The 12626-nt window shown below is 43.6% G+C and overlaps 1 protein-coding gene across 2 annotated transcripts in view; it reads right to left on the bottom strand.

Annotated features, from left to right (window-relative positions):
• The window catches only part of STARD13 (StAR related lipid transfer domain containing 13), a 500497-nt gene that overhangs the window by 10941 nt on the left and 476930 nt on the right, over positions 1 to 12626 (bottom strand). For both annotated transcript variants that reach the window (XM_077810186.1, XM_077810194.1), the window contains 4 exons: positions 11606 to 11804; positions 4453 to 4660; positions 3180 to 3294; positions 2113 to 2334 (listed from right to left, as the gene is read on the bottom strand). In XM_077810186.1, the coding sequence (XP_077666312.1) occupies positions 2113 to 2334; positions 3180 to 3294; positions 4453 to 4660; positions 11606 to 11804 (744 nt within the window). The remainder of the gene's footprint in view (positions 1 to 2112; positions 2335 to 3179; positions 3295 to 4452; positions 4661 to 11605; positions 11805 to 12626) is intronic.

The raw sequence follows: 12626 nt of genomic DNA on the forward strand, positions 1-12626 counted from the left end.
TTGGGGATATGGAATAGCACAGTGGTTTGAGCATTGACCTGCTAAACCCAGGGTTGTGAGTTCAATCTTTGAGGGGGCCACTTAGGGATTGGGGGCAAAAATTGGGGATTGGTTCCGCTTTATCTTTTTTGATTTAGTTGGGGATTGGTCCTGCTTGAGCAGGGGGTTGGACTAGATGACCTCCCGAGGTCCCTTCCAACCCTGATATTCTATGATTCTATGATTCTCCTTATATGGAAGCCGTTCTATACCCCTAATCATTTTTGTTGCCATTTTCTGAACCTTTTCCAATATATCTTTTTTGAGATTGGGCGACCACATCTGCATGCAGTATTCAAGATGTGGGTGTACCAGGGATTTATAAAGGGACAATATGATATTTTCTGTCTTATTATCTATCCCTTTCTTGATGATTCCCAACATTCTGTTCACTTTTTTGACTGCTGCGGCACACTGAGTGGATGATTTCAGAAAACTAGCCACAATGACTCCAAAATCTCTTCCTTGAGTGGTAACAGCTAATTTAGACCCCATCATTGTATATGTATAGTTAGGATTATGTTTTCCAATATGCATTAAATTTCATCTGCCATTTTGTTGCCCAGTCACCCAGTTTTGTGAGATCCTTTTGTAGCTCTTCGCAGTCTGCCTGGGACTTAACGATCTTCAGTAGTTTTGTATCATCTGCAAATTTTGCCACCTCACTGTTTTCCCAGATCGTTTATGAATATGTTAAATAGGACTGGGCCCAGTACAGATCCCTGGAGGACACCACTATTTACCTCTCTCCAATCGGAAAACTGATGATTTATTCGTACACTTTGTTTCCTATCTTTTAACCAGTTACCAATCCATGAGAGAACCTTCCCTCTTATCCCATGACTGCTAATTTTGCTTAAGAGCCTTTAGTTAGGGTCCTTGTCAAAGGCTTTCTGAAAATCTAAATACACTATATCCACTGGATCTCCTTTGTCTGAATGCTTGTTGACCCCCTCAGAGAATTCTAGTAGATTGGTGAGGTATCATTTCCCTTTACAAAAACCATGTTGACTATTTCCCAACAAATTATGTTCATCTACGTGTCTGACAATTTTGTTCTTTATGATAGTTTCAACCAATTTGCCCGGTACTGAAGTGAGGCTTACTGGCCTGTAGTTGCCAGGGTCACCTCTGGAGCCCTTTTTAAAAATTGGCGTCACATTAGCTATCCTCCAGTCATTTGGTACAGAAGCTGATTTAAATGATAGGTTACAGATAACAGTTAGTAGTCCTGCAATTTCACATTTGAGTTCCTTCAGAACTCTTGGGTGAATTCCTTCTTGATTCCAAGATTGCTTCAGCTCATTTCTGAAGTGTCCTATAATGAATTTCATCCAGCCCTACCAACTTGAATATGTCTATCTTATCTATATATTCTTTAACCTGTTTTTCCCTATTTTGGCTTGCATTCCTTCCTCTTTGTTAATATTAACTTCCCCTTGTTGTAATGGGGAAAGCCTCCATCTGAATAGAGTGGTGATAAAATTATCCTAAAATCATAGATAAAACATTTTCACAACAACTGTGCAGGACTACCCTGGTAGAACAGGCAGGAAGCTATACTGTATCTACATTAACAAAGTATTCCACCCCCCACCTTCCAAATCTCATCAAGCTTTCGCAAACCTCTCTACTGTGTTCCAGTAACCTGTTTGCAGGAGGAGAAGGAGAAGGCCAGGAATGTTACCCATCCCCTTCTCAAAAAACTCACTCAAGTAATACAATCTATTTTTCCCTCTTTTCTTCTCTCTATCTTTTCATGGTTTGCTTTATCACTTCCTCTGCCTGTTGGTTTGAGACCTTACTATGGCTTCTGTGTGCCCACTTCCAGGAATATCATACAAAGATCACTGCCATGTTACATTTCTATTAACTATTTATTTATATAGTAAGTTTTAACAGGATTTTTCCCCCCTAAAGAATTTTACCTGCCTGTAGAAGATTTAAAAAATAGTAAAGGCATTTATTCAGCCATGTAATGAACCAGTGGGTCCTATGGGTAGAAATGGGTAGATTAGATTTTTTTTTTAAATTTGTTTTGTTTTTTACTTCTTCCACATCTCTTGAAATTACCTTTTTGTAGGCGAGTTCTGTGTTCTCTATGCTAGAACAGGTGACCCATCCTTTGAATTTCTCTTTTGCTTCTTTCTGAAGGTTCTGCATCAGACTTTCAAGGTACATTTGGTAATTTCCTCCTTCTTCATCCATTTGCTTTCCTAGTTCCTCCACTGTTGGACAATGCACTTCAGCCTCCACATAGGAATTCCGAGATTGGGTTGCCATCTCATGGGGGACCTGTTCCAAAGAAAGCAGGTAAAACTTAGAGGTAGAGGCTTGTTTTGAGAACTGCCCTTTAAGAGAAGCAATCTCTAGCACAATGTATTATCCTGCACACAAGCACAATGAATCTATGAAAGCAGACACCCACTGCTATCTGTGCCTACTGTTAATCATGAGATATCAAGATATGAAAATGAAATAGCCAATGTGTCTGTGTACCACAGCTCTCTACTGGATGGAATCAGACTGTTCCATTGTACGTCAAAAGCCCTTTAGTGCTAATGACGATTCTCCTTTAGCTCAAGACGACTAGTGTGGACTTTTGGAGCAGGAGGAAACAAGTTCTATCTCCGAAATGGCAAGTGGCAGCACATGCAGTTCAGCAAGGTGCCCCAAGTCCTCCTGTTCTCTTTGCGAATACCGACTGACACGGCTGCCACCCCGAAACCTGTGTAGTCCTAGGCAACCGCAGCTTTGTTACACTACATACAGAACAAAGTATGTAAGCTCCCTTTTGGGTTTTTTTAAAAGTAAGATACTAAAAGCATATAACTAATTCAATGTTAAAACAACAAATTTTGATATAAAGTAAAATTTGTTAACCCAGAATTTTGGGCTGCAAACTCCCCAAGGATAATAAACCAATGGTGCTAATACCTGCATCTCTGAAAAGGTAGAAGGAGACAGTCATAAAGAAATGAGAAATAAACTTCAGCTGCAACAAGCTTATAAATAAGTTAGGAACCATCGCCCTCTAAGCTAAAATGAGAGCGGAAATGTAAGTCTAAACTGTAAATATTTCAAAGGCTGCTCCATTATGTACTGTGGTCTCCATGAATAATGCTGAGTCTTCCACTCACCTCAAAAAGTTTGTTGCATTCTATTATCATGTGTGCAAGTCCCTGAGTAGCTGCCAGGTTTTCACTGAGGTCCTTCTGATCTGGCTTTCCTGTTGCATATTTTTTCTGTATTACTCTGTAATTGAATTCAGTGTCTCAGGTACCATCTTTTTAATATGGAAGTAAACATAATGGCACAATGTTCTCCTGGCCACAGAGAAAATCCTTTTACATTTACATTTCTCAGAGATCATTCAGACCATACAAAACCTTTTTTTGATTCCAAAGGAGAAAAGTGTTTACCTAAAAAGTGTTTAACTCAAGCCAAAGTTAAAAGCAGGAATGGTTAAAGATGCTGTATATTGCATATGATACATTGTTCAACAGACCCTCAACAAATATGCCCAGTATTCTACCCTGTCATCATTTAAAATGCTTGGCAAGGGACTGGCTACAAGGAGACTTTTCCAGACCCATATACCTGAACAGATTCAAAATATGATCATAGTAATATCTTTAGCAGGGATGGGAAGGGAATGCAGAGGGGACATTTAGATGGGCCACCAATGTTTGGATGGATCTAAGCCCTGTTTAATCTATATTCACCATGTTATGAACCACAGGAACATGGCCTGAAATGAGCTCCATTTTCCAGTTAGCAGAATGCTACTCAAGTATACACAAAGCGAGTCATTGGCAGAGCTGGGATTAGAACACAAGCATTCCATGCTTATCTCTCCTTTCCATGATGCCTCTTTTAATAATGATTTGGGTGAAGTTTAGGGTTGCACAGGATTTAAGCCACAACACACCCATTGACTTTGACAGGAATTGTGAGCCTGCAACCTTGTACCATGCACTGAAAATGTGCTTGTTAAAAGCCCTGCCCTATCTTCTGTGGGCCTATCTTCTGCACACTGAAGTCAATGGCAAAAGTCCAATTGATTCCAATGGCAACAGAATCAGGCTCGGTGCCTTCAAAAGCCAAAACTACCCCTACAAAACATACTCACGCCCACTGAATTTACAGATGAAAATGGGCATTTACTTGTGCAAGAATTAAATGACTTTCTCTAATATGTAAATGCCCCTTTGGCTCTGTAATGCCTTCTCAAAGAATGCATGCCCAAATCTTGAGGTGCAATATTCAACAGTCACCTTTGAAAATTTGACCCCAAATGTTGGTCTAAACATCAAAAGCATCATTTTGTTTCATGCTAACAAAATATTATTTAAGTTTTAAACTCCAGCCCTTTCTGTAAAAGATAAGGGGACAGCCAAGACAGTTACTTACCTTGGTGAGCTTTCCTTCTTTAATATATTAAGGTGGAAAAGGGAAGGGGCCAGACACACAGCAACATTCATTGGAGTCATTTGATTCTCTTCTACAGAGGAAACGTCACTCAGGAAACACAACAGAGTCTGCAAAACCTCCCTGTTTTCGTCTGACATCAACATGATGGCTGCCTGCACAGCCAGAAGTCTCTGCTCTTTGGGAACATCTGAGGAAAATCAAGTGTCATTCAATGGGATTAATCGTAACATCTTGTAAAGACACTGGAACATGATAAAGTGAACACAGGAACTTGGACTGTGGGGACTACTTTTTTTGGAGGGGGAAAACCTTTTAAATGTCAGACTATGAAAACCTGAGCTTTTCTTTCTTACATATTCTGAGCTTGCTCGATCCTACTTTTCCATGTTTTGGAAAGTGAATACCTACCTGTACTAAAGAGGACTGAGTCCAAACTTTTAAGCTCTATTATATTTTTTATCTTTCCATAGTGCATAGCCTGTCTGGCCTATTTTACTACCCTTCTCTGTCCCTGAGGAGATGGTTCTCTAAGAAGGAGATCATACTTCATTTAGAGTTTATGATGTGAGAACAGTACTTCGTGCCATAGCATTAAATGCTATTTTCTATGATTTTTCTGCCCTTGGGAGAGCAGTTCAAAAAGCGTTAGGAACGCTTGGGAAAATGCTTGCACTTATGTCCTGAACCTAGGAAGAGTTTAATGAAAGTAGTAATGGATATGCTTTTATAGCATCTTGGACAGAATCATTTCTAAAGCTTCCATAAGTTTCCTCAGGTTGGAACTCCTCTGGGTGTTTAATACATTATATATAACCCTATGAAAGAAGAGCAAAGCCTGAGTTACCATTGATGCAACAGTGAGCTATTAAGTTCTGTCTCTTAGCTCACGCAAGCACTTTATTCGAACAGGTTTCAGACAAAAAATGGCAAATTGATATAGTACAACCCTGACTTTCTAGAGGTGGCAAGGGACACAGGAAACCTTCAGAAAACTCAGAGGAATCTTTGGTAAGTCTGTGTAATGTGTCATCCCTCCCTCCTGGATTCTGGCACATAATGAAGAACACAATACAACCCTGAGGGACTTCACTTCAGTTAACTGGGAGTTTTGGTTAATCAGAGTAACATAAACCACTGCTATGCCAAGTATAGGGTAACTGAGCACAATCTGAACTGTGATATGCTCACCCCCCTGCAATCACAGAAATCAACCATTCTGGATATATCAACTCAGCTCCTCAAGTGTCCCAGCTCCTCAAGTTCTTGCCAGTATGTCATGGGGAAAAGAATCCTTCCCAACCCCAATTTTGGTGATTAAGTAAACTACATGCATATAAACACAAATTCCCAAAGTTAAGTATCTATCTAACCCAGGGGTGGGCAAACTTTTTGGCCTGAGGGCCACATCTGGGTATGGAAATTGTATGGCGGGTCATGAATGCTCACGAAATTGGGGGTTGGGGTGCAGGTGGGGGTGAGGGCTCCAGCTGGAGGTGCGAGCTCTGGGGTGGGGCCAGAAACGAGGAGTTCAGGGTGTTGGAGGGGGCTCCGGGCTGGGAGTTGGGATGTGGAAAGGATGAGGGCTCTGACTGGAGGTGTGGGCTCGGGTGGGGCCAGGGATGAGGGGTTTGGGGTGGAGCAAAGGGGTTTGGAGTATGAGAAGGGGCTCCGGATTGAGGCAGGGGTATGGGCTCTGGGCTAGGATGAGGGGTTTGGGGTGCAGGAGGGGCCTCCAGGCTGGGGTAGGGGGTTGGGTGCGGGGGAGGGGGCTCCAGGCTGGGGGGTTTGGAGTATGCGGGGAGTGCAAGGGGTGGTGGTGAGGGCTCCAGCTGGGGGTGCAGACTCTGGGCTTGGGATGAGGGGTTTGGGGTGCAGGAATCATAGAATATCAGGGTTGGAAGGGACCCCTGAAGGTCATCTAGTCCAACCCCCTGCTCAAAGCAGGACCAATTCCCAGTTAAATCATCCCAGCCAGGGCTTTGTCAAGCCTGACCTTAAAAACCTCTAAGGAAGGAGATTCCACCACCTCCCTAGGTAACGCATTCCAGTGTTTCACCACCCTCTTAGTGAAAAAGTTTTTCCTAATATCCAATCTAAACCTCCCCCACTGCAACTTGAGACCATTACTCCTCGTTCTGTCATCTGCTACCATTGAGAACAGTCTAGAGCCATCATCTTTGGAACCCCCTTTCAGGTAGTTGAAAGCAGCTATCAAATCCCCCCTCATTCTTCTCTTCTGCAGGCTAAACAATCCCAGCTCCCTCAGCCTCTCCTCATAAGTCATGTGTTCTAGACCCCTAATCATTTTTGTTGCCCTTCACTGGACTCTCTCCAATTTATCCACATCCTTCTTGTAGTATGGGGCCCAAAACTGGACACAGTACTCCAGATGAGGCCTCACCAATGTTGAATAGAGGGGAATGATCACGTCCCTCGATCTGCTCGCTATGCCCCTACTTATACATCCCAAAATGCCATTGGCCTTCTTGGCAACAAGGGCACACTGCTGACTCATATCCAGCTTCTCGTCCACTGTCACCCCTAGGTCCTTTTCCGCAGAACTGCTGCCTAGCCATTCGGTCCCTAGTCTGTAGCGGTGCATTGGATTCTTCCATCCTAAGTGCAGCACCCTGCACTTATCCTTACTGAACCTCATCAGATTTCTTTTGGCCCAATCCTCCAAGTCATCTAGGTCCTTCTGTATCCTATCCCTCCCCTCCAGCGTATCTACCACTCCTCCCAGTTTAGTATCATCCACAAATTTGCTGAGAGTGCAATCCACACCATCCTCCAGATCATTTATGAAGATATTGAACAAAACCGGCCCCAGGACCGACCCTGGGGCACTCCACTTGATACCGGCTGCCAACTAGATATGGAGCCATTGATCACTACCCCGTTGAGCCCGACAATCTAGCCAGCTTTCTACCCACCTTATAGTGCATTCATCCAGCCAATACTTCCTTAACTTGCTGACAAGAATACTGTGGGAGACCGGGTCAAAAGTTTTGCTAAAGTCAAGAAACAATACATCCACTGCTTTCCCTTCATCCACAGAACCAGTAATCTCATCATAAAAGGCGATTAGATTAGTCAGGCATGACCTTCCCTTGGTGAATCCATGCTGGCTGTTCCTGATCACTTTCCTCTCATGCAAGTGCATCAGGATTGATTCTTTGAGGACCTGCTCCATGATTTTTCCAGGGACTGAGGTGAGGCTGACTGGCCTGTAGTTCCCAGGATCCTCCTTCTTCCCTTTTTTAAAGATTGGCACTACATTAGCCTTTTTCCAGTCATCTGGGACTTCCCCGGTTCGCCACGAGTTTTCAAAGATAATGGCCAATGGCTCTGCAATCACAGCCGCCAATTCCTTCAGCACTCTCGGATGCAACTCGTCCGGCCCCATGGACTTGTGCACGTCCAGCTTTTCTAAATAGTCCCTAACCACCTCTGTCTCCACAGAGGGCTGGCCATCTCTTCCCCATTTTGTGATGCCCAGCGCAGCAGTCTGGGAGCTGACCTTGTTAGTGAAGACAGAGGCAAAAAAGCATTGAGTACATTAGCTTTTTCCACATCCTCTGTCACTAGGTTGCCTCCCTCATTCAGTAAGGGGTCCAGACTTTCCTTGGCTTTCTTCTTGTTGCCAACATACCTGAAGAAACCCTTCTTGTTACTCTTGACATCTCTTGCTAGCTGCAGCTCCAGGTGCGATTTGGCCCTCCTGATATCATTCCTACATGCCCGAGCAATATTTTTATACTCTTCCCTGGTCATATGTCCAACCTTACACTTCTTGTAAGCTTCTTTTTTATGTTTAAGATCCGCTAGGATTTCACCATTAAGCCAAGCTGGTCGCCTGCCATATTTACTATTCTTTCGACTCATCGGGATGGTTTGTCCCTGTAACCTCAACAGGGATTCCTTGAAATACAGCCAGCTCTCCTGGACTCCTTTCCCCTTCAAGTTAGTCCCCCAGGGGATCCTGGCCATCCGTTCCCTGAGGGAGTCGAAGTCTGCTTTCATGAAGTCCAGGGTACGTATCCTGCTGCTTACCTTTCTTCCCTGCGTCAGGATCCTGAACTCAACCAACTCATGGTCACTGCCTCCCAGATTCCCATCCACTTTTGCTTCCCCCACTAATTCTACCCGGTTTGTGAGCAGCAGGTCAAGAAAAGCGCCCCCCCCTAGTTGGCTCCTCTAGCACTTGCGCCAGGAAATTGTCCCCTACGCTTTCGAAAAACTTCCTGGATTGTCTATGCACCGCTGTATTGCTCTCCCAGCAGATATCAGGAAAATTAAAGTCACCCATGAGAATCAGGGCATGCGATCTAGTAGCTTCCGTGAGCTGCCGGAAGAAAGCCTCATCTACCTCATCCCCCTGGTCCGGTGGTCTATAGCAGACTCCCACCACTACATCACTCTTGTTGCACACACTTCTAAACTTAATCCAGAGACACTCAGGTTTTTCTACAGTTTCGTACCGGAGCTCTGAGCAGTCATACTGCTCCCTTACATACAGTGCTACTCCCCCACCTTTTCTGCCCTGCCTGTCCTTCCTGAACAGTTTATAACCATCCGGGCTGGGATTGAGGGGTTTGGAGGGCGGGAGGAGGATCAGGGCTGGGGCAGAGGGTTGGGGTCCAGGAGGGGGTCAGGGAGCGCAAGCTCCAGACGGCACTTACCTCAAGCAGCTCCCGGCGGCAGCAGCATGTCTCCCCTCTGGCTCCTACGTGGAGGTGTGGCCAGGTGGCTCTGCCCGCTGCCCCGTCTGCAGATGCCACCCCTGCAGCTCCCATTGGCTAGGGTTCCCAGCCAATAGGAGTTACGGAGCCAGCGCTTGGGGTGGGGGCAGCGCGCAGAGCCCCCTGGCTGCCCCTATGCGTAGGTGCTGGAGAAGGACATGCCGATGCTTCCGGGAGCTGCGCAGAGCTACAGCACATGTAGAGTGGGGCAAGCCCTGAACCCTGCTCCCCAATGGGAGCACGAGAGCCAGATTAAAAGGCCTGATGGGCCAGACACGGCCCGTGAGCCATAGTTTGCCCACCCCTGATCTAACCCCACACTTTATGAGCTATCACAGGTACTCAAGTAACTGTTCATTTTTATTTATTTTTTTGATCCAGAAAGGTTGGTTCGTCCAGTCCTAACTGAAGCAGAGAAATATAAATGTTGTTGAATGTACGGAGGAAAAAATCCTACCTGTTTTTAATCTAAACTTTGTTTCTCAATATGTAGGAAAGCCCACCTGTTTCCCTGTTACTGCTTTGTTTTAAACAAATCCATATGGAAGTCCTTGTGAGCTCCTTAAAGTTACTCACACAGTGCAAAGAAATCCTTCCTAGAGCCATTTCTTCTTCTCACAGCAGTACAGGCTTAAGCTCTTTAGCCTTACTATGCCCTGGAATTAATTTATTCCCTATATATACTGTACATGGAGGCTTTACTATCATTTTCTCAAATGACATTTTATAACCACAAGAATATGGTAAAAGGCTGATCCATAAAGTGGAATATCACAACTTCCTTCTTTAAATCTTTTCTCTATGTGCTGTACTAGAGTATTATGGGATCGGCTTTAGTTATAAATAAAATACATCTGACTTCCCCAAAACAGAAGCTCCTACAAGGCCTAGCAACATCCTAAAAGGAGATTTTTTTTTTATTGGTTTTGTAGTTTTATATGAGTTTCCACACTCATATGTGCTTTTTAGAGACGTGGGCATTCAGATGTGACAGTTGACTGGCCTTCCCTCCTGTGTTAACACAGGAGCATTCCCAGTTTTCATCAAACAATGGCTATAACACATACTTTTATTAAAAGGTCACTGTGAGAACATAAAATATGGCCCTGGAATTAGATATATCCTCTACTTAGCCTGCTATTTTGGTGATGCAAGTAATTATGGGAGCAATTTTATTGGTGCAAATAATTACAGGTGCTTTTTATAAAGGCTATGAAATGTGCCTGAAGTTCAGTGTGACCCTGCAGCTTCTGGGCATGAAAGCAGAGAGAGGAAGTATGGGTCAACGATTAGGTCACTAGTCTAGGACTAGTGAGACTCAGATTCAATTCACTGCTTCCCACGGACTTCCTGTGTGACCTTGGTCTCACTGTGTTTCACTTTGTCTCTCTCCATTTCAGCCCCTCACCTGTGAAACAGGGATAACAGTATTTCCATGCCTCATAGGGGTGTTGTGAGGATAAATACATTAAAAATTGTGCGGTGCTCAGATACTATGGTAATGGAAGGAGGGGGGGCATACGGGTACCTTAGATAGACTTCTGAAAACTGGGCTCATACGGTATTTTAAAATGGTTTCTCTCTTATCAGTATCACCTGAAATTCCGACAACAGAACATTTTAAGTTGTTAATTTACTTTTCACTATTTCCACTGTTTGTTTACTTTTGACTCCCCCGCCTAATTTGGACAATTAGACTAGAACGGTCAGTTTCACTTTCTGGCTCACATTCACTGGTATCTTTCTGATATGTTTGAGGTTCAGACATTGCTGAGGAATGAAACTAAAAGAAAAATCCCTTAAGGTTTTCTTCCCCTATTAGCTCTCTTAACAGGACTTAAGTTTGGGATCTAAACTACGGGACTAAAGTACATATAAATGTTAGTAGATATAATGAAAATGCAAACCCTCAAAAGCTATATCCTCATGAAAATTCATTTCATATTAATGTTCTCATTTTTAAGGCCAAGCCGCCATCCTCTCCACATTCAAAAGACTTTTACCAAGATGAAGTGAGTCAGTACTTTTTAAAAAAAATATGATATTATAATATAAACTGTTTCAGGTTATTTCCTCCTCCGGCTTTCCCTGTGCATCTATCTCATCTTCTCTGGGTGCTTCTTTTTGATTGGAAGGCTGTGATTTTCAAAGCTGCATGTGGGATTTGGACACCCAATTTCCATGACAGTTACGGGAACTGCATGCCCAAATCCCATTAGGTAGCTTTGAAATCTCAGCCAAAGCCTCTAGTAGCAGGGACTGTCTTTATTTTGTGCTGTGTACAGCACCAATCACATTTTGCCTGATCCAAAGCATTTGAAGTTAACTGAATGAATTAGGCCCACGGTTGACACTTCAGTAACATTCAGAATAACCATCATTTTACTTACATTGATAGATATGGAGAAAGGTTTCTCCTAGCTTACTGGTGAGAAGAGGTTCTGGCAAGTCCCTGAAAAACTGCTTTACCATATCTGCCACATCGTAGGCTGATTGGTCTTCATAGCTGACGTTCTCAGGGGAGCTCTCGTTCATCTGACGCAGGGCCTGGATTCGGGACTTCACTCCTGATTTTCGAAACAGACCCACCTAAACCAGGAGCCACGTTGGGTTGGTTAAACAGCCATTTCTTTCAAGTATTTCTTACAAGAGGCTTTGCTTACTGAGGAAGTTGTGTTATTTGTTTTACTATTGTAGATAACAAGATTTCATGCAACTGCTAGATTCTTACATTAATGGAAATGCCAGTAGACTTGTTCACAAGAGAAAACATAAATAGCTACATACTCTTGCTGTGGGACTATAACACCTAATAATTCTTCCCTATTATACCAAATCACACACCAAAAGGTCAGAATGTATGTGGGTATGATAGCGCCTAAAAATTGTGAACCAGTTCCTTAGCTGGCGTAAATGGGCAGAACTAGTTGACTTTAATGGAGATACACTGATTTACCCTTGCTGAGAATCTGGCTTATAATGTCTATCTATTTTGAAGATTAACAAAATGCTAGGATCTTCAGCTAAGTAATATATTACATGTCAAGAGACTGAGACATCCTGGTAGGAGTAACACCCAGATGCTAAATCTATTTTTCCCCTTCCTTTTCTCTGCTCCCCGAAGTTTCCTAAAATTCCACTGAAAAAACTAGCAGTTACAAAGCAGAGGCCACAGATGGATTATCTGTGTAGAGACTAAGGGTATGTCTTCACTACCTGCCGGATCAGCGGGTAGTGATCGATCTACTGGGGATCGATTTATCACGTCTCGTGTAGACGTGATAAATCAATCCCCGAATTGATGCCTGTACTCCACCTCGGCAGGAGGAGTAAGCGGAGTTGACGGGGGAGCCGCCACGGTCGACTCACTGCCGTGAGTACGACCAGGTAAGTCGAACTAAGATACTTCGA

This window comes from Eretmochelys imbricata, chromosome 1 (assembly GCF_965152235.1).
Source record: "Eretmochelys imbricata isolate rEreImb1 chromosome 1, rEreImb1.hap1, whole genome shotgun sequence".
NCBI lineage: Eukaryota > Metazoa > Chordata > Testudines > Cheloniidae > Eretmochelys > Eretmochelys imbricata.